The 21,452-nt window shown below is 40.3% G+C and overlaps 1 protein-coding gene across 4 annotated transcripts in view; it reads left to right on the top strand.

Annotated features, from left to right (window-relative positions):
• Nucleotides 1-21,452, top strand: part of LOC149261751 (vacuolar protein sorting-associated protein, putative (DUF1162)) — a 528,477-nt gene that overhangs the window by 149,366 nt on the left and 357,659 nt on the right. For all 4 annotated transcript variants that reach the window (XM_089422755.1, XM_089422751.1, XM_089422743.1 and 1 more), the window contains exon 5: nt 12,000-12,989. In XM_089422755.1, coding sequence (XP_089278881.1) covers nt 12,000-12,989 — 990 coding nt within the window. The remainder of the gene's footprint in view (nt 1-11,999; nt 12,990-21,452) is intronic.

Here is a 21,452-nt window from a genome sequence, read left to right as displayed (position 1 = left end):
TGGTCTTTGACTAATCTCGGTGTTTCTGTGTGAATGCTTTTCTTATATTGTTCCTTTATGTTCCAATGCATTGATGATGATATTGTTCTTTCTATATAGTTACATATGTTGCTAAATAATGTTGTAAATCTTAATAATGTTATGATGCTGTGGGGTGAATTTAATATGTAAATAATGAAACGTAATTATCAAAGCAAAGAACAATATAGCCCTAAGGAAAATTTAACATATACAAACATTCTTTATATAAATATTACTATGCCATGATGGATACTTTTATATCTTGAATATTCTAAATATTTCCGCTACGTATATGAACCATGTTCGTTACATTGGTATTGGATTGAAGGGACAACTTCCAGGCAAAGCTAAATGGTACACTAGAGAGAAGGTGGAGGAAAAATTTCCTCACCTCATTTAATAGAAGCTTTTGGGGACCAAAAACCTCCCAAAATGGGGAGGTGTGGTCTGAATTGGATCATTATATTGATTGCTATCCATCTCGATGCATTTGGAGTGGAAAAAGTGGAGGAATCAGTTCATGGAACCATTTTTATTGGCGGGACCTAGTTTGGAAAAAAGGGTCTAAAACCTTTCGGGAGCCTTTTGAGTCTTGAGGCATCAAGCAACGTTTATTGGGGGTAAAGCTTTGCCACTTTAGAGAAGCATCATTTCATGCTATTCTACACACAGATATTTTGTAATGATCCTAAATAGGAATACAAGTGATAACAAACAAATAATACATGCATCGAATTACTAAAATGAAATATTCAACAAACACCCATATAAAAGCTGCAAATAGAGAACTTCTGAGCCATTTTATTATATTTTTGAAAGTCAACTATAGTGGATGATGGAATGGTGCACCTGGCTTGTCTCAAAGGACAAACAGGGCCAAACCTTGGTAGGAAAATGGATGAGCCGAAGGCTGCCTAGCTGCTGCACCAATCTGCACTGCGTTGCCTAGAAAAATTCTGCTCCGCTAAAGTTTGAATGGCTGGAAGGTGCACTAAAACGACCGAGAAATTTATACGCTTTTAACCCCAGACTCCTTGGACAAAACCCAAAAAAACCCAAAAGGGATTTTAGCTGGTTTTGACTTCTGATTTTCGATCCCCTTGGAGCCTCACCTCAGCTCTAGCTGCCAATTTCGAATTGCTGGAAACTACCTGTAAATCCACCTGAAAACTCATCCAAAATGCTGAGTTCACCTGTTCTATCCAATCCCTAACTCCCCGGATGATCTCTTGGCCTAACTTAGTTGCTGCCAAGTACCACGAAAATCTACTGTGTGGCCTTTGCGCTGTCCCTCAGCCCAGCAGTTTGACTTGCTGGAATGTTGGTTCAATTGGTTAAAAGCTTTAATGAAAATCCCTGTCCAATGTTGCTACCTTAGCTCCCTGACCTCCTGACAAGCTATGTGATCCTTGCTGGTCCAAAACTCCCTCTGCGTGATTCATGGCTACCCAGAAATACACACTCCCTTCTTTGTGCTGGTGGTTGATGTGTGTTACTGCCCTGAAAATCCTGAAAACTCCTATAAAATAGCCTCCCTAGGGCTGGCACAGATGGTCCCCTGAAGTAGAGGTTGGATTTCCCATGCGAAAGACTCGTGGCTAAACAACAGGTAGACTCGCTAAACAGAAGAGTGAACAAATGTGTGTTTGTTTGCAAATGTCAAAGATGAACCAAAATGAGAGTTGATTTCTCCTTATATTTCCTTAGGCCTCCTTAGCCTCATGTGGGCCCCTCCATCTATCCATTCGATTTCCCTCCAAGAATATCGAATGGCTAGTTCGAATTCCCCATGTGGGTGCCCCCCACATTCCACTCACTGCGAAATAAAGTCAATTTTGGCCCCTAAGTCCCTAAGTAAAAAATGTGCAAAATTGTGAGCAACACCCTGTTGCTAATGTTTTTGAGAAGGGACATGATAGTCCTCCCCTCCCAAATATTGCTTGCCCTCGAGCAACCTCAAAGCTAGGTGCTCCAATATGTGCTCACCTTCCCAGGTGGCATCCTCATCCAGCAAGTTCTTCCAGCGCACCAAGAACTCCCTGAGGGTCCTGCTCCTTAATCTCCTCTCCCTGCTCTCCAAAATGGCCTCCGGTTCCAACACCAAGTGGCCCTCATCATCTAGTGGGGGTAGATCAGCTACTGCAGTCACTTGTTGTCCCAACACCTTCTTAAGGCATGAGACATGAAAAACATTATGGATCCTACTCCCCTGAGGCAACTCCAGCTCATATGCTGTTAGGTCCCTATAATACTAGTGATTACCCCATTATTATTGTCATTGTATCCCTTATTATTATTGTTGTGCCCCATATTGTTATTAGTATGCCCATAGAAGCCCACTATTGTTATTGTTGTGCCTTTATATTATTATTGTTATGTCGACTTTGATTATATTGTGACCCCTTAGACTCTTATATATAAAAAGAAGGTTTTGTCATTTGTATCATCCAAGAATTCTTCATTTGTGTAATGTAAAAGAGGTTTCCCCTTCGAAGAGGTTGATTTTGAAGTCGTTGATTTATTTTATGAGCTGGTTGCAAAATATTTAGTATCAAAGCTTTGGATTCTAGGGTTTCGCTCTCCAAACAGGTCATCGTGGAATTTTCGCTATAACTTTTTTTCTACGACGTTTTAGAAGTTGAAATTAAAACCCATTTGAGTCGAAATCATGATGAACTGCGGGTCCAAATTTTAGATCTTTTCTTGTTATATATTCAGAGATATGATCCAAGGAAGTTAGGGTTTTTGCAGGCTCCCGAATTACATCCCAAACAGGTGACCTTGGGAAAATCGTCATAACTTTCTCTGAGCATCGGATTGGAATTTCGTAAGAAGTTACAGAAAGAGGATGGATTGTAGTATTCTGTGTATCGTTTTCAGGTTCGAAGGTTGAAATAGTGACACGTGGCACTTCGTACAATTTCGCTCTACTGAAAATGTATATAATCCGGTCATCTTGGGAGATTGAGCATAACTCTTTTTTGGAGAATCCAATTTCGATCAGATTGGTGGCGTTGGAACGAGGACGCATAGGGCTACCACAGGTCGCAATTTTAGAAGCTGGAGATCCAAAATTTCAGAGATACAATTGATTCAATATCGATCTCCTACTAAGCAAAAAAAGGTGTGTAGTTTTTTTTTTTTAAATTTGCATAAGTTTGGTTTGAAAAATTAGTTTGAAGTGATTCAAAGGGCATATTGAGGCATAATTATCATTAATTGATGCCCCGAACAAAGAAAATGGAAACACCTAGTAAGAAACTTGAAAGCTCTACCATGACTCATGAAAGGAGGGAGAAATGCAACATGATATATCACAATTACGAGACCAAGTGCAACAATTTTCACTTTCACAAAAAGTAACAGAAGCTAAGATGGATGGATTAAAGAAAGGCATGGAAGCTAATATGAATGGCGTGGAAACTAAGATGGATGGCATGGAAGCTAAGATGACTAGCATGGAAGCAAATCTTAAAAGTAGATTTGAAAAAGTTGCTACAAGAAATGCTTACTAATGGTGAAAGGGTAGTAAAGGAAATTCATGATGAGAACAAAACAAATTTTAATCATTATTTCATAGACTCTAACGTTGGATTGAAGACCCACCATGTTCCAAAGATCGATATGAGGAAGTTTGATGGCAATGATCCTGTAACATGGATACTACACATGGATCAATATTTTGATCTCCTTAATGTGCAAAACACACAAAAGGTATGCATTGCAACTTTATATTTGGAACCAAATCAGTTTGTATGGTATCAATGACTTCGCTCTCGTAAACAAATTGTCACTTTGGCAATTTTACGGAAGAAATGATAGCACATAATGATGATACAAAAAACAACACCTTTTTTAGTCAATTGATAAATCTCAAACAAAAGGGTTCAATGATGGAGCACATTGAGGACTTCCAAAAATTAAATATAAGGTAAAAAATATTTTAGAGGAGCATTGGATTGATGTGTTCATAGGGACTTTAAAGGATAACATCAACATGAGGTTCACCTTTGGGAAACTGGTTCATTGGAGAAGACATTCAGGTTGGCAAGAAAAATTGAAAGCAAAATTATGGCAACAAGGAAGCCTACCACTCACAACTATAAAGATGGAAGTGTTGTTGCCCCTAGCCTTCCACAACCTACAAGGTTGACACCACAACAATTGGAAGAAAAAAGAGCAAAAGGGTTTTGTTACAATTGTGATAGCAAATACACTAAAGGTCATAAGTGTGTTGAGAAGAAATTATTTTACATAGATTGTGAAGAGAAGGAAAAAAATGAACAAGAAATGTCAAAAGAAGAGGATATACACTAGGAACAAACCCTAGTGAAAGAAGAAATGAATCCAACCATATCTTGTAATGAATTAGCCGGAATTACCACTCCTCAAACTCTTAGGATAGAAGGACATATCAAGAAGAAAAAGGTAACAGTGTTGATTGATTCGGGCAGTACCCATAATTTTATTCATTGTAAGATAGCCAAGGAATTGAATTGCTTCCTATATCTAGCACTAGAGTGTCAAGTGATGGTTGCAAATGGAGGAACCATAAATTGCTCTGGAAAGTGCCATAATATCAAGCTATCCATGGGACAATATGTATTGAATAGCCCAATGCTTTCCATTCTAATGGGTGGTGCTGATGTTGTACTAGGAGTCCAATGGCTACAATCTTTGTGTACAATAACTTTTAATTTTCAAGAACTTTTCTTGAATTTTTTTCGGAAGGAAAGGAAGTTGAATTAAGGGGTATCACAGGGAAACTGAGAAAGATAATCAACTCTAACAGCATGACAAAGCTTCTAAAGAAAGAACAACAAGGCGTAATTGCACAATTATGTTCGCTAGAGGTCCCCACATCGAAATCATTTATTTCTCCAGATCTCCAAAAGTCTTGGACAATCATTCCAAGGTATTTGAGACTCCCAAAGGCCTCCCACCTATTCGTGATCATGATCATGTTGTTCATTTGATTCCAGGTAGTGTTCCTCCAAACATCAGGCCTTACAGATATCCCTATTCCCAAAAGAGTGAAATCGAACATATGGTTGTAGAAATGGTAGAGGCTGGTATCATTCAACCTAGTCAAAGTTCTTTCTCTGCTCAAGTAGTATTGGTGCACAAGAGGGATGGATCATGGTGCATGTGTCTGGATTATAGGGAGCTCAACAAGCTCACTATTAAAGATAAATTTCCCATTCCTGTCATTGATAAGTTATTGGATGAATTGCATGGATCAATTTACTTCACCAAGTTGGATGTTCGTTCAGGATATCATCAAATCAGAATGAAGAATGAAGACATTCCTAAAACAATATTTAGAACTCATGAGGGTCATTATGAATTTTTGGTCGTGCTTTTTGTCCTTACCGATGCACCTTCTACATTTAAAGGTTTGATGAATTCCATTTTCAAACTCTTAGAAAATTTGTGTTAGTATTTTTTGGATGATATAATAATCTACAACAAGTCTTGGAAGGATCATGTTCAACATGTTGACAGGGTGCTCAAGCTATTGGAGGAGAAACAATTATATGCAAAAAGCTCCAAATGTTTCTTTGGAGTACAAGAGGTGGAATATCTAGGTCATATTGTATCTCATGAAGGTGTTAATGTAGACCCTAGCAAAATTAAATCCATTAAGGAATGGAAAATCCCCACATCCATAAAGCATCTGTGAGGATTTCTCAGGTGGAGAAGGTATTATCGCAAGTTTGTTAAGAATTATGGGAAAATAGCAACACCTCTAACAACATTATTGAAGAAAGATGCATTTTCATGGACTTTAGAAGCAATGAAGGCCTTTGACAATCTTAAAGAGGCAATGTGCCAAGTACCGGTCTTAGCTATGCCGGATTTCACAAAAACCTTTATTTTGAAATGTGATGCCTCATGAAATGGAATTGGTGTTGTTTTAATGCAAAAAGAAGGACCCATTGCTTTCGAAAGTCTTTGAATCAAAGGAAAGTCTTTACACAAAGCTATTTATGAGAAGGAAATGTTGGCAATACTACATGCACTTAAGAAATGGTGACCCTACCTAATGGAAAGACACTTCAAGGTAAACACGGATCATGATAGTCTTAAATACTTTTTAGAACAAAGATTATCTTCAGAAGAGCAGGAAAAATGGGTGACAAAGATGTTGGGTTATGACTTTGAAATCATCTACAAAAAAGGGAAGCAAATTGTTGCAGATGCGCTCTCAAGAAAGGATGAGGATATGGAAGCATTGCTTTGCACCATTTCTATTATCCAACCAGATTGGATAAACAAAGCAAGGGATGAATGGAAGAATGACGAAGAATTGTGGGCACTTATTCAAAAGTTACAACAAGATCCCAGTACATCTAATACATTTAGCTGGGAAAATGATTCGTTATGGTACAAAGATCGTTTATACCTCTGAAAGAATTCCGAACTCAAACAAAAGATTCTTATGGAATTGCACACCTCTCCCTTAGGAGGGCACTCAAGATTTTAAAAAACTTACCACAGGGTTAAGAAGGATTTTTTTGGGACGGTGTTAAATCTGATATTCAAAAGTTTGTGGTAAAATGTTTGGTTTGCCAACAAAAGAAATTTGAAACAATTAAGACCCCAGGTTTATTACAACCTTTATCCATTCCAAGTCAATGTTGGGAGGAGGTCTCAATAGATTTTATCATAGGTTTACCCAAGTCCGAAGGAAAAAGTGTCATCATGGTGGTAGTTGACAGAGTTACCAAGTATGCACACTTTTGTGCATTATCTCATCCATTTAAAGCCAGTACAGTTGCTACTGCATTTATGGAAACAATTCAAAAGCTACATGGAAACCCAAAGATTATTGTAAGCGATAAAGATCCCATTTTCACTGGAAATTTTTGGACAAAATTATTTTCTTGTCTGGGTACTTAGTTAGCTCATAGCTCATCTTATCATCCTCAATTTGATGGGCAAACTGAGATAGTAAACAAATGTTTGGAAGGATATCTTCATTGCTTTGTATCTGATAAACAAACACAATGGGTCAAATGGTTGGCTCTGGTTGAATTGTGGTATAGCACTTCCTTCCATACTACAACAAAAATGACCCCATTTATGGCACTTTATGGATATCATCCACCATCCATCACATGATATTTAAGAGGAAATTCTAAGGTTCAAGCAGTAGAAGATCACATCGAGCATCAACAACAAGTTTTCCAACTCTTAAAGGATAACTTCACTTTGGCACAGAATAGAATGAAACAACAGGCAGATCGACATAGCAGCGAAAGAAGTTTTGATGTAGGTGACTGGGTGTTTCTACGGCTACAACCATATAAACAAATGTCCCTCAAGCAAGCTAAGAAGGATAATAAATTATCACCAAAGTATTATGGTCCATACAAAGTGTTGCAAAAGATTGGTACTATGGCATACAAATTGGAGCTTCCTGTAGCTTCCCGAGTGCACCCAGTTTTCCATGTTTCATGCTTAAAGAAGGTTATAGGTGACAAGCTCCCAGTTCAAACAATATTGCTAGAACTTGACGAAGAAGGAAAATCATATTGGAACCTGAAGCAGTGACATAAATAAGAACTCGACAATTACGAAATCGATAAATTTCAGAGTATCTCATCAAGTGGAAGAACTTACCCGCTGATGATTCCACATGGGAGGATGAGAATTTTATACAGAAGCATCCAGAACTACTCAAGCATTGAGGACAACACTTTTTTGAAGGAGAGGGGCATGTTTGGTCCCTATAATATTAGTGATTCCCCGATTACTATTGTCATTGTATCCCTTATTATAATTGTTGTGCCCCTATTGTCCCCATATTACTATTAGTGTGCCCCATAGAGGCCCACTATTATTATTGTTGTGCCCTTATATTATTATTGTTATGTCAACTTTGATTATATTGTGACCCCTTAGACTCATATATATAGAAAGGAGGTTTTGTCATTTGTATCATCCAAGAATTGTTCATTTGTGTAATGTAAAGGAGGTTGCCCCCTCGAAGAGGCTGATTTTGAGGTCGTTGATCTATCTTTTCTTCTATTTTATGAGCTGGTTGCATAACATAAGCCACCTCCCCAAGTTGTCTAGTCACCCGGTAGGGACCATAGAACCGTGGTTGTAGCTTCTCGACCCCCTTTTGTTTCAACATGGATTTTCTGTAAGGCTGTAGCCGAAGGTATAGCAAGTCCCCCTCCTTAAAGTGTCTCTCTGTCCTATGCCAATTTGCGTAGAGTTTCTGCTTATTTTGGGTTGTCACCAAATTATCCTTGAGAGCCTTGAAGATATCTTGGCTCTCTTGGATCCTGTCTTTAGCCTTTGGGACCCGACTGTTTCCAAAAACAATATCAACAAAAGATAATGCATCATATCCATAAAGGGCATAGAAAGGAGTCATACTGATGGATATGTGGTGTGTGGTGTTGTAGCAGTACTCGCCCAGATGCAACCATCGAATCCATGTCCTATTTTGATCGGTCACGTAGTTCCTGAGGTAACCCTCCAACCACTGATTAACTCTCTTCGTTTGGCCATCTGTCTGAGGGTGATAGCTGGTGCTAGGAGTGAGCTCCGTCCCAACCAACTTGAAGAGTTCCTTCCAAAAGCCTCCCATGAATCTGCTGTCCCTGTTGCTCACTATGTTCTTGGGGAGCCCATGCAATTTGAAAATCTCCCGGAAGAACAACTCGACAACTTGTGCAGCCGTGTACCTAGTGGGAATGGCGAAGAAGTGGGTAAATTTCTTCAACTTGTCGAACACTACATATATGAAATCCTTCCCCTGCACTGTGGGAGCCCTGTGATGAAATCCATCGAAATACTTTACCATTTCCTTTCTGTAATAGGAAATGGCTGTAGCAATCCTGTAGGGTGGGTCAACTCCCCCTTGTTCCGCTGACAAGCCTCACACTCCCGTACGTGCTGCAGCACGTCCTCCTTGAGGCCCTTCCATGTGAATCTTTCTTGGACAAGTCTTCCAGAACCCCTGGTGCCCGGACAATGGTGAATCATGTGCTGCTTGGAGTACTCTCTCATTCAATTGCGAGTTGGGCACTAAGTAAATGCGCCTCTTGTAATAGATGACCTCATCCATCATACGGTAACGCTCATCTACATGGGTACCCTCCAATACCTCGCATGCCCTCCTATCCTTGGCGTACTCCACCAACAACTGAGCCTTCCAATCATGGCAGATGCGCATGAGAGATAACCCAGCTATTCTTCGAGATAGAGCATCGACCACCACATTATGCTTCCCCCGCACATACTCTATGTCAAAGTCATAGGCCTGCACCTTGCTGACCCATCTTTGTTGCTTGTCATTGAGGCCCTGCTGCCCCATGAAATGTTGAAGACTGTTGTGATTAGTCTTCACTCTGAACTGGTTGCCCACCAAGTACTGGCGGAACTTGGCTAATGCATGCACAATGGACAACATCACCTTGTCATATATGGAATATGACAACTCATGCGGTAGGAGCTTTCGACTCTCGAAAGCAATGGGATGCCCCTTGTTTGGTCGAAAATGTGGATGCAAATTAGAGTTTCATTTACTATCAATTCGGGTAAGTAAACTTCGAGGATTATCTAATATATATGGACTTAGAGACAAACTAAACTAAGCTAGGTGAAGAAATGCCAAAGCTCCCTTACAGGAGGTCTTTCATTGGGATCTCCAACACTTATTTAGTCATTTAACAAAATGAAATGTAAAGACATTGTGACAAGTGTAAGAAATATTAAAGCTCCCTTACAGGAGACTGTTCATTGATATTTTCAATCATCTTAATCAACAAACTATTAATGAAATCAAACAAATCAGATTCATCGAAAGAAACATTAATACTTTCTTATGAAAGGTCATTTGTTAATATTTCAAACATATGAACCTAATGAAATTTACAAACAAACATAAAATGAAAGTATACCAAAACAAAACGAGCATGCAAGTGACGCAATGGGGGTCCTCCATAGCTCCACAAGCACGCCTAGAAAGAAGTCAAATGTAGAAGAAAATCCAATCCACTTTATTTATCATCAATTGCAAATTGCAATTACAAGCTCCAAGTTCTACATTCCAAGAGATTCTAAATCTCCATTACAATGATCCTAAAATCTAAAATTACAAATGAAGGACTAAGTTTCTAAATTCTAAGGAAAATTAAGATTACAAATGAAGGAGATAACACTCCTATTTATACAACAAGATGAGATAACAAATTCATAATGATGATCCACTATTCCCTCTTCAAATCCACATATCTCTCAACCAATGGTGACACATAACCCTATCCTCCATGATCTCCTCAAATTCGAATTTGAACATAGAGTGCCACATAAGGGTGCCTTAGAAGCTTCCTTTGTACCTAGACATGTCAACAAACTCATTCTAATTGTTAGGTATAAGTATATGGATATTATTTTCTAAAGTTTAACCACAAATTCTCTTAAAATTACTAAGAATTAATAATGTTTTGGAAAACACAATGGTAAACCATTTAATGATGAAAGTGAAGCTAATGTGAGGACATGGTGGTGGAATAGAGGTGAGAAAATGCGTGAATGGAGAGAAAGTGAATGTTGAATGGAGTGAAAGTGGATGTATTTTAAGGATAATTCTTAGGCCCAACACCCCTCCTATGACAATACTGCTCTAACTCCTACCCCAGATGCATCGAACCCCACCATGAATGGCTGGGAAAAATCCGGAAGTGCCAAAACAGGGCAACTGTTCATCACATCCTTGAGGCGATCGAAGGCAATCTGTGCTCCATCGGTCCATGCGAAGGCCCCCTTCTTGGTCAAGTCGGTTAAGGGTGTTGCTAGCTGTGAGAACCCCTTGACAAAATTTTTGTAGTAGGTGCAAATACCCAAGAAGCCCCTCAGTGTAGTCACATCTCACGGTACTAGCCAATCCCGGATGGCCCGGATCTTCTCCTCGTGGACCTACACCCCATTAGCTCCAATGATATGCCCTAGGTAGAGCATCTCTGTCAACCCAAACTCGCACTTGGAGAGCTTGGCATAAAACTGCTGCTCCTCCAGAATGCGCAATACCTCCTCCAAGTGTTGGAGGTGCTCCTCCTATGTCTGACTGTAAATCAGAATGTCGTCGAAGAACACTAGCACAAACCTCCTCAACTGTCCCTAGAAGACATTATTCATGCATGACTAGAAGGTGGCAGGAGCATTGGTAAACCCAAATGGCATGACCAGAAACTCAAAGTGCCCATAGTGGCACCGAAAAGCAGTCTTAGGGATATCCTGAACCCTCACCCTGGTGGTGGTACCCTAATGGATTTTGAGTGAGATCTAAAATTCTACTTTCTCCGTATGAAATCTAATGAGGTCAGAGCTACTCTCAAACATCCGGAGTCATTTCATGGTAATGTTAAAATTTTAAGTAAAATCACTTTTACTTTAAGAATTTAACATTACCATGAATTGCATATCAATACTAGGGACATAATCTTGAATATTAGGGTGCCCCACTGAAAAACACTTGTTGCTTTGACAATTTTTTTGTGAAGAAAGCAGGGAACATTTTTTTTGTTGGAGCGCGCTCCTGAAATTCGCTCCCTTCGGAAGCGTGCTCCTAGGTTGCGCTCGGGAGCAATTCAAAAGGAGGGGGGAGCTGCTCCCCGACAACCCTGTATCCAACAACAAGGCTTGAAGCCATTACAACAATATACTTGATATGAACTCAACATGGCACTTGCAGGAATTGAACTTGGGTGGAAAGGATACCATCATTCCTCCCAACCACCTGAGATGAACCCAATTGACACCTTCTACCTTCCTTGTCCATATAAAGAAACTTGAAATTAAATGACTTCCTGGTTATGCAATTAGAGTCAATAGAATGTGGAAATGCATCATTTATTTAAAAACTTAAATCACTGATTGATATTGATCTTATTTTCAATTATTTGTTATCATTTTTACTGGTCATTCAGTTTGCTAATCTTACAAATTGCATGTTGCAGGTTCTGGAAGATCGTCTCAAATTGCTAGATATTTTTCTTAAATTTCTAGTTACAGCAAGAGATGTATGCTCTTCCCGAGAATCGCATGCAGAGTCAGACATTTTGTGTGGCAATCGTGAATATCTTGGATGTGTTTCGGGAAAATTAGTACCACATAAATTTGGTATGGGTAACAGTCCTTTGCTTACAAGCTTTGCAGTTGTTATGACCTTTGATTTGGAATCATTGGATCTTCCATTTGAAGTTTCTAGGCGAAATCTTGATGGACATAGGTTCAGAGAAAAAGGTAGTGGGTTTAGAAATGGAAAGCAGTATAAAATAAGAAAGGAAAAGCAAAGGGTTGGTAATTCTTGGAGGTGGTTTGATTTTCCAATTACAGACATGAGGGTTTCCTTCCAAAACTGTGTTGTTGAGTTTTCTTGGGGGGACAAGAAACAAGCTCAATTGTTTTTGAAATTCTCTGGCATTCAAGCTGTTGTTCGTGATGGTGCATTTGAGCCCTGTAGAAACTTAAGAGGTCAAGACATGAAGGCTGAAACAAGTCCTGTGGAAGCTACTGAAACCCATCCTGAGGTTTTGACTCAGCTCATTGTTCGCACTTCCACATTTAATGTAGTTGGTGGCCCATATGTTTCTGAACAAATGCTTCTTGAAAAAAATGTGAGAACTGATATTGGCAGTAGTAGTACTTCACAAATTAGATATACGAGTCAAAGTGCTGAGTGTGTGCTACCTTTTCAAACTTATAAGACACAATTGAATGAACCCGAACAAAACAGATGTTTAGATCGATATCCAGCCATGGACCTCCTGTCTCCAACCTCAAGTTGTTGGCTTCGAGTGGATATAGACCTCAGTGAATGTTTTCTCACAGACTCTTCTCTTGAAGTCCTTATTTCAGAGGCAACGTTAAAATTATCTGGGAGCAAAAGAATGCGTGCTTTATTTGAAGTTGGAAAAGGATTTCAAACTGTCTCTGGCGGTGCAAAGGTAATTTAGTTTCCTTTATAAGTAGGTTGGCGTTTTCTTGGGCATTTTTTCATAATATCATAGATATGTTGTCTGGAGCCTGGACAGTAAAGTATTATTAAATGCTCTAGATAGGTTCCTTGGTTAGAGTTATACTGTTATCTATATTGCTTTTGTAAGAATATTTAATACCATTTGTATGTCAGAAGTGATAAACTTTTTGATCCCCGTTATTGTTTCTAGGTCACCAGTTCACCTTGAATTTTCCTACCAATTGAGTGTTCTGCACACTATTTGTCATTGCATGTCTATTTTTGATTAGATTCAGTTATTTTCACTATTACCCTTGTTGTTGGTTTTTGTAAATTTTTATAGAAGAATACTGTCCAACTAGATTGTACACGAGTTATTTATCAAGGTCTGCAAAGTATCAAAAAAGGAAAGAAGTCAAAGCTGGAATCAAACAAGTATACGATGAAGTTTCATACACAAAGGAAAAGAGAATAATTTAACACACAGTTCAAGGTGGATGACAAAGTAGCTTGGCATGTGGCTTTTCACTGGTATAATGAAAGAGACCGGATTGAACAAATACGATGACTGATCTTTTATGCACTGTTTGAAAACATTTCTGAAAATTTGCTGACTAGCTATATGCTGAAGTTTCCACCTAAATGGGTTAAACTATGTCTTGCATTCTCTTGGTTAGAATTTTACCTCATGACATTGGATCTGCACTCATAAAACTTCAGTGCTATAGTTGAATCTGAAACCTTCTGAGATACGTATCAAAACTTAAGAAAATTCCAGAATGTGTAGGGATTACTCAAGAGTGTGGACACTGCATACTAAAAGATTAGATCATTCCAGAAGCAGCCAGGTACTATCTCTTTAAATGAATTTTGAAAATCAGATCGGGAAATTAAATCAGCTCAGTGACAGCTCAACATTAAATATACATTAGATCTAAGAACTATATAACCATGCCAAAACAGTGCTGCACCTGCTTGACTGTTTATTACATTACAATTCCAGATCAGCTACAACAATAAACAAAAATTATATTTGGAGAAAATGATATCTGCACCCTCATTTGCCCCAGCAATATCTTTCTATTAGTTGGAAAACTAGATTAGATAATGACAAACAGCTTCTTGCAAGCTCCCAAAAAATGAAAACAAACACTGTGAAGTAATGCACCCTGTTAAGAAATGTAACTAGTATTGGTCTTCACAATTGTATTTCATAACTGTATTTGAGTCATGATGTAATAAAATTAAATTTATTGTAAAAGAAAAAATATTATGAGCATGGGTTTCATGCTCTATTTCTGTTTCTAGGTGATGGAATAACTGAGATGATGGTCGTTCAGTTGCTGCACCACTTGCACTGCGTTGGCCTAGCAAAACCGCTAATCTGCTAACTTCGACCTGCTGGAAGGTGCCCAAAAACCACCCAGAAAATTATATCCTTTCAGCGTTAGACTACTTGGACAAAAGCCAAAGAAACCCAGAAGGGAATTTCTTCGATTTTGACTTTTGGATTTTCAGCCCTCCCTAGAGCCTCTCCCCGGCTGCTATAGCCAAATTCGACTTGCAGGAAACAACCTGCAAATCCCTCTGAAAATACCCCTAGGATGCTGGGTTCACCTGTACTGACTAACTGCTCGCTGCCCGGATGACCCTTAGTCCGGATGATTGCTCTCCCAGTACTATGAGTTTGCTGCTACATTGGCCTTTGCGTAGCACCTCTATCCATAATTTCGACTGACTGTTGCGCTGGTCTAACTGGCTGCTACTCTAGTAGAGTTGCCTTTTCTATGTTGCCTCCTCAATTCTTGGCTCCCCAGCAAGTTGTGAATCCCTTTTGCTGGTCTATTCGTGGCTCTCCCAACAAGCTGTGGATCCCCCTTGTTGATTTTCAACTCCTCCTGCATGTTCTCTAGCTGCCTTGGAATACGCAATTTCCTCCCTGCGTTGATGGCTGAAGTGTGTGACTGTACCTGGAATCCTTGAAAACCCCTGTGTAACAGCCTCCCTAGGGTAGGCACGGATGGTTCCCCAAAGTAGAGGTTGAATATTCCCTGTGGAAGACTCATGGCTAAACAACCGGTAGACTCGCTAAGCAGCAGAGCATACAAAGGTAAGTTTGTTTGTCAAAATGATCAGAATGCCTCTAGATTGAGAGTTGATCTCTCTTTACAGCTCCTTGGGCCCCCTTAGCCTCATGTGGGCCCCTCGAATTCCCTCCAACGTATTCCTTGGCCAATTTCGAATTATGCATGTGGTGGCCCCCACATTCCACTAGCTGCCAGAAATAAATCAGATTGCCTATAGTTCCTAAGTTTCTGCGTGTGGGGTCCTCCTCCTAAACCAAAAATTCTGCCAAAATTGTGTTGCTGCATCCCATGACTAATTCATTTGAGAAGGGACATGACATACCCTTGGAATCCTTCTCTTTCCCCTTATTGGCCATACTAACTAGTGCCAGGTTCTCTTCCATCTCCCTACCTATTGGCCTTAGGCTCCTCCTAAGCCTCTTCCTAGATGCAATAATTCCAAAGTCTCTCCCTGGAGGTAAATTTCTATTGAGTGCGAATTCCCTTGACAAATGTTTCCCATGATTTGGAAAACCATTCAGTGCCACGTTTATGAGCGACATGTCCTCCACTTTCCACATGGCTGCAAGTTGAGTTTTTGTCACCAAAGCATTGTGTAATTTGTGCCCTAACCAGGGCCTGTCCATACAATTCGAAGAAGCAGAAAAATTTGCGTACAGGAAAAGAATAAGCATGTAACAAAAAGACCTCAATGAAAAGGACCAAAGTTTCGTTTTTGTTGAACCAAGAACCTCAGGAAGTAAGTGAAATAATCTCAGACAACAATTTAGTAGGTCGAAAGCTTGTTGTACAAGTTAATCACATGGTTTGGAAGAAGCGCATATATATAATAAAGATATGCCTTTAGTCATGACTTCAAAGAGTCTGAAATCCTATGTCTTAATATTATTACATGAAGGTCGAAAAGGATATCTCATCATGGTTCCGTAAGGTAGAAAGGTCTCAGGTCTATTGATGGAAGGCTGAAGGACGTCTCAAATGACCTTAGAAAATCATAGTGAATACAAAAGTAAGCTTACATTTTTTTCTTGATGTTACCCCTTTTGTGATTTGATGAAAGCTTCATAAGAAGAAAGGATCAATGAAGGATACCTTTTGCACAAACTTGTGATCATAGTTCCGTTTTTTAATCATTCCACAAGTTTGCAACCACCTCCCAAGATCGAAGACCATTGAAGAGCCCGCATCATCAAGCTATGCGAAGGAGAAGAGAAAACATATCCAAGAACACATCTATCACTCAACAACAACAACAGCTTGACATTGCCACATCATCAAGCTAGTCCATGTCAACAGTGTCATGTCAAGTCGTGTCATGAGTTGTCATATGCCACATCACTAGTGTGGACCGTGTATATTGTAATCAAATTTATTGTAAAGTAAAAGTCCAAAGGACACACATGAATATGAAGGGTCACATAAGTTGAAAAGTCATAGGAAGTTGAACAGTCATGAGGGTAGTCAAAGAGTCACAAGGGGGAAGCATTACCCCTTGGTTATATATACCCCCTCATTGTATGAGCAACAGACTTTTGACCTTGGCTCCTCCCGCAAGGCATTAGAGAGATTAGCTAGTTCTTTGAGGAGCAAGGAGTGGCTCTAATGTTGCACCACTAGGGCTAGTGATGTACTTTTCTTCACCCCTTTGCAGGAGAAGAACCTCGACACAGTTGCACTGCACACTCACCAGGCACACTCCCCTTTCTTTTTGATGACACCATTGCATCACTCTTGTGCTGACAATTAGAATCAAGGCAAATCTTTAAGGATTTGGCAACAAGGCCTTTAAACCGAATGGGACTCCTACACCAAACAGTGTGAGGTTTGATTGGGACTTCATATCGGGGAGATCCCCTAAATGTTGGCAGGTCCAACAACGTCAACATTTCTGGTGCTAGGAGGCTAGCCATTATTTTATGGCTGATCGATCCACCGACCCCACTAATTCGTCTTCTGGTGAAGGCAACAAAGCTCACTCTGTCTCCCCTACTTGTATTTCTGAAGGTGGTGACTCTTCCCATCCCAGGCCTGAATGTGAATTCCCGTATGATCACCTCTGGGTCGTCTGCCCCATCATTCGTCAGTTTGCAAAGGCTGTTGGATTGATTCCGGGAGTAATCAGTCTTCCATACTCTCAAAAGAAGAACAAGACCACACCCAGAGGCATAATAGTCTCGTCCGTTGAAGAAGTGGTCCTCACCACTCTTGAAGAATTAGTAGACGTTGTGGAAAGGGAAGAAGAGCCTCCACTCTTTCAAGGAGGTAACGAAGGCAACCCCTTACTCTTGGGTTCAACTTTTGGCGGGACAAGTGGAGAGGAAGAGGAAGAAGAAGAAGAGGAACCATCAGATTTAGAAAAGGAAGAGGAGGACAACGAAGAGGAAGACATGGAAAAGCCAAATCTGGATTGGATGAATCAGGGCCCACTAGTGCTTTGGGGTGTCTTGCACAAGATGCCGAGGCATGCGGAAAAGCTCTTGACGAAGTATGACCCTAACAAGACAGTGAAGGCTGAAGATCACTTAGACAACTTTTACCTACATATGCAAACACTTGAGGTACGTTACGATGATGTTGCATGCAAACTTTTTCCATGTACCTTGGATGGTACCACATCCTTCTTCCAAACTCCATCCAGAATTGGAGGGCATTCAAAGGGATCTTTCTTGAAAAATTTGCTGAAGACAAGATCCCTGCTATGTTATTAAAGGAGTTGGGTACTCTAAAGATGGAGCAAAAAGAAAAAGTTAAAGATTTCAATTAGAGGTTCAATCGCATCTTGAACAAATTTTCTGACAACACAAAACCTCGTGACTCCACCTTAGATTACTACACTTCTGCCTTGCCAACCAATATTACACAGTTTGTAAAGCGAACTGCGAGGCAGACATTGACAGATAATTACGAAGAGGCAATCGCCGTTGAGGATTTGCGCGCTATTAGAGTCATCACAAATGATGAATCACCAAAGGACTCCAAGGACATGGGTAAGAGGCCACAGGCCTCCATGAGCAAGGCTAAGGAGAAAAAATCAAATGATCTTGAAAGCCTAACTCATCTCGTGAAGTCCTTGACCAATGAAACGGATGAACTCAAACAAAGGACAAGCGAGACTGCCGTTCATGCTCATAAGGAATTCAACTTCCAGCAGCAACAACAATCTGTCAACAAATCTGCGCAGAGTTCCAATGTTGTCCTAAATATCAAAAAAATTGGCACGGATTCGTATTGCACGTTTCATAATGAGCATCATTCAGAGAAGACATGCCCAAAATGGAACCAACTCATGAGCAGAATGGCTGTGCAGTTTGTTAAATCGATCATGGTTGAGGAGCAAGCTGAGCCCGATGAAGAGAAGGAAGAAGTTGCTGCAACTGATGAAGCTCCAAGCATTGGGCATGCAATAAACATGTATCATTACGTTCTCGCAGCCCAAAAGAGTAATGTTGATAAGCAACCTCCAAGTGATGGTCCGACCCAGAAACAGAGCAACCGATACAACTTAAGAATCCAAGGGCTGACCACTGTGATTGAGGTGCCGAAGCAAAAGTTCAAAGAAAATCTGTTGAAAAAACACCACTGGTTAACTCTGTGCAAAACACTCGGAGCAAGTTTGGGAAAGCAGTCTCAACGAAAAGTGTTTCCGACTGCAATAAGGACAGAACCATCCCTCTAGAAACCAAAAACTAAGTTCCATCCCCAGACACCTCGATCAGTCTACCCATCGTGGATTACAACATTGTAGACAATATGAAGAAGGGCTGTGCAAATATTTCCATGTTCGAACTTAGAAAGATCACGAGCCAACGGGATATCCTTCTATGAGCACTTGGGAAAACCTCTTCAGGTAATGCCACCTCTTCGGACAAGGGATCTAGTAAGTCTCTTGACACTCTTGCGTTTGTACTTAAGTTTTAACACACTCACGATGGAGGCAAACGCATTTCCCTCTGTTCTTGTTAACATTTGAAATCTTCAACTTTAATGTGCACAATTCCTTGGTTGACTCGGGTGCATCGGTGAATGTTATGCCACTATCTATGGCCAAGAAGAACATGCTAAATGGGAAAAGACAAATGCACAGATCATTCAATTGGATAGAACTCATGTCCATGCAATTGGTGAACTTAGGGATGTCATCATTCGGCTATCATCTGACGAACAAGTTCACCAATGCATTAAGATAGTAATTGTGGACATTCCGAAACCATACAGAGTGTTACTGAGCAGAGACTGGTCAAGCAAGCTTCAAGGATACTTTGCCACAGACTGGTCACACTTATGGCTTCTGTACACGGGCAGGAACAATTAGATCCGGGTAGAATTAGAGAGATACATGAAGCACACGGTGACTCCCTTGAATGGACATAACGAGCCAATGGCTTTCGCAAAACTACTATTTGGCAATTATTTTCTGGAGACACAGTTGGGGTGCTATCTTGTAGAGCCATCCCCAGTTCCATCGGGCACATAGTTGGATCTCCTTCCATGTCCAACTGGCGATAATGAACGTTGTACAGTTTGTAGTAGTAGTAGTACTAGTGCAGTTAGCAGTCCCTGTACATATTATATGTGGACTATGTACTTTGATGGATCCAAGACACAGGAGGGCTCTAGAGCTAGTTGTGTTTTAATGGACCTGTTTCAAAGAAATCATTTGATCTATAGTCGCTTGGAATTCGAGTACACTAAAAACAATGCAGAGTATGAAGCACTCGTCTTGGGCTTATAGAAGGCCATCGACCTTAATGTTGCCAATCTAAAAGTGGTAGGTGACTCTGAAATCATGGTGCGTCAGATACATAGCACTATACATTATGTGTCACCTCATCTAAAAAGTTATGAACAAGAGGTATGGCGACTCATCTCTCACTTCCAAGCATTTTTTTTTTTTGTTTTCAGTTCCAAGAATGCGTAATGCAACAACAAATGCCTTGGCAAATGCTGCTGCTAGGATGTCACTTTTACTGGATGACTTTTCTATTGAAATTTTGTGTAAACCTCCTGTCCCGGATAATATCACTAAGTTACGCGCTTTTGATGACGACCAACAGACACTGTGTTTTATGGCGAATGTTGACGTATTCAAAGACACAACGATCGATAAGGACGGGCACGAAAAGGCACTGCAGGATGTAGCCAATACAAGTAAAGGCAACCTCATCCCCAAGGTTGTGGTTTCATTAGAGAAGTTGTATGATTTGCATAATTGCTTCCGGGGGCTCGTTAATGCCAAGACCCACAATTCCACTTTGTCGCATGAGCAAATCAACTTGGGATCTGAGAAAGATCCGAAGTATGTTAATCTTGGTACTTGTTGCACACCACAAGAGCGGCAGGCCTTAATCCACTTGTACAAGCAGTACCGTGATGTCTTCACGTGGACGTACGATGAACTTAAGACATATTACACGCGAATCATCCAACATGTAATACCGATCAAGGAAGGGGCCAAGCCATTTCAACAAAACTGAGGAAAGTTCATCCAACGCTTGATTCCCTCATACAGAAGGAGTTGAGAAAACTTGTAGATGCTCGGATCATCTACAAAGTGCGACATTCAACGTGTGCACCAAATTTGGTTCTCATGAGAAAGAAGTTCGGGGAGATCTGCCTGTGTGTAGATTTCCGGAACTTCAACCACGCCTCAGACAAGGATAATTATCCTGTGTCATCCATGGAGCAAACACTGCAAACAATATCGGGGGCCGAAATGTTTTCTTTGCTCGATGGATTCTCAGGTTACAACCATGTTTTGGTAGCAGAGCCTGACAGATTAAAAACTACCTTCAGCACGAAGTGGGGCATGTTCGCATTTCGACGAATGCCGTTTGGGCTAGTCAATGTTGGTGCAACATTACAATGTGCGATGGACATCGCCTTTTGTGGGCTTATTGGACAGAGTGTAGTGGTGTACCTTGATGTGAAAATATTTTCAAAATAGAGGTCAGACCACCTGCACCATCTGAAGAAGATTTTTGAGATACGGGATATCCTTGAATCCCAAAAAGTGTATCTTTGCAGTGTTCGAAGGTAACCTTCTAGGACACATCATTGCTAAAAGTGGGATCAAGGTAGACCCGTACAGGGTTCGGACCATCACATAGATTCCCCACCCAGTGAACAAGAAGCCATGCAGTCTTTCTTGGGGAAGATCAACTTCCTCCGTAAGTTCATCTCCGACTATGCCCAAATTGTTAAACTAATACAGGAAATGATCAAGAAGGACGCAGTGTATAAATGGGATAAGAGGGAAAATGAAGCATTTTCCTGTATCAAACAAGCTATAGCAGAAGCACCCACGTTGTATAGTCTAGACTTCTTGCTCTACACTTTTGCTTCTGACACTTCTCTTGCTGCTGTGC

Source organism: Pinus tabuliformis, chromosome 6 (genome assembly GCF_031772625.1).
Source record: "Pinus tabuliformis cultivar Carrire ecotype Pingquan chromosome 6, CPIR1, whole genome shotgun sequence".
NCBI classification, from domain to species: domain Eukaryota; kingdom Viridiplantae; phylum Streptophyta; class Pinopsida; order Pinales; family Pinaceae; genus Pinus; species Pinus tabuliformis.
This window is presented reverse-complemented; position numbering and strand designations above follow the sequence as displayed.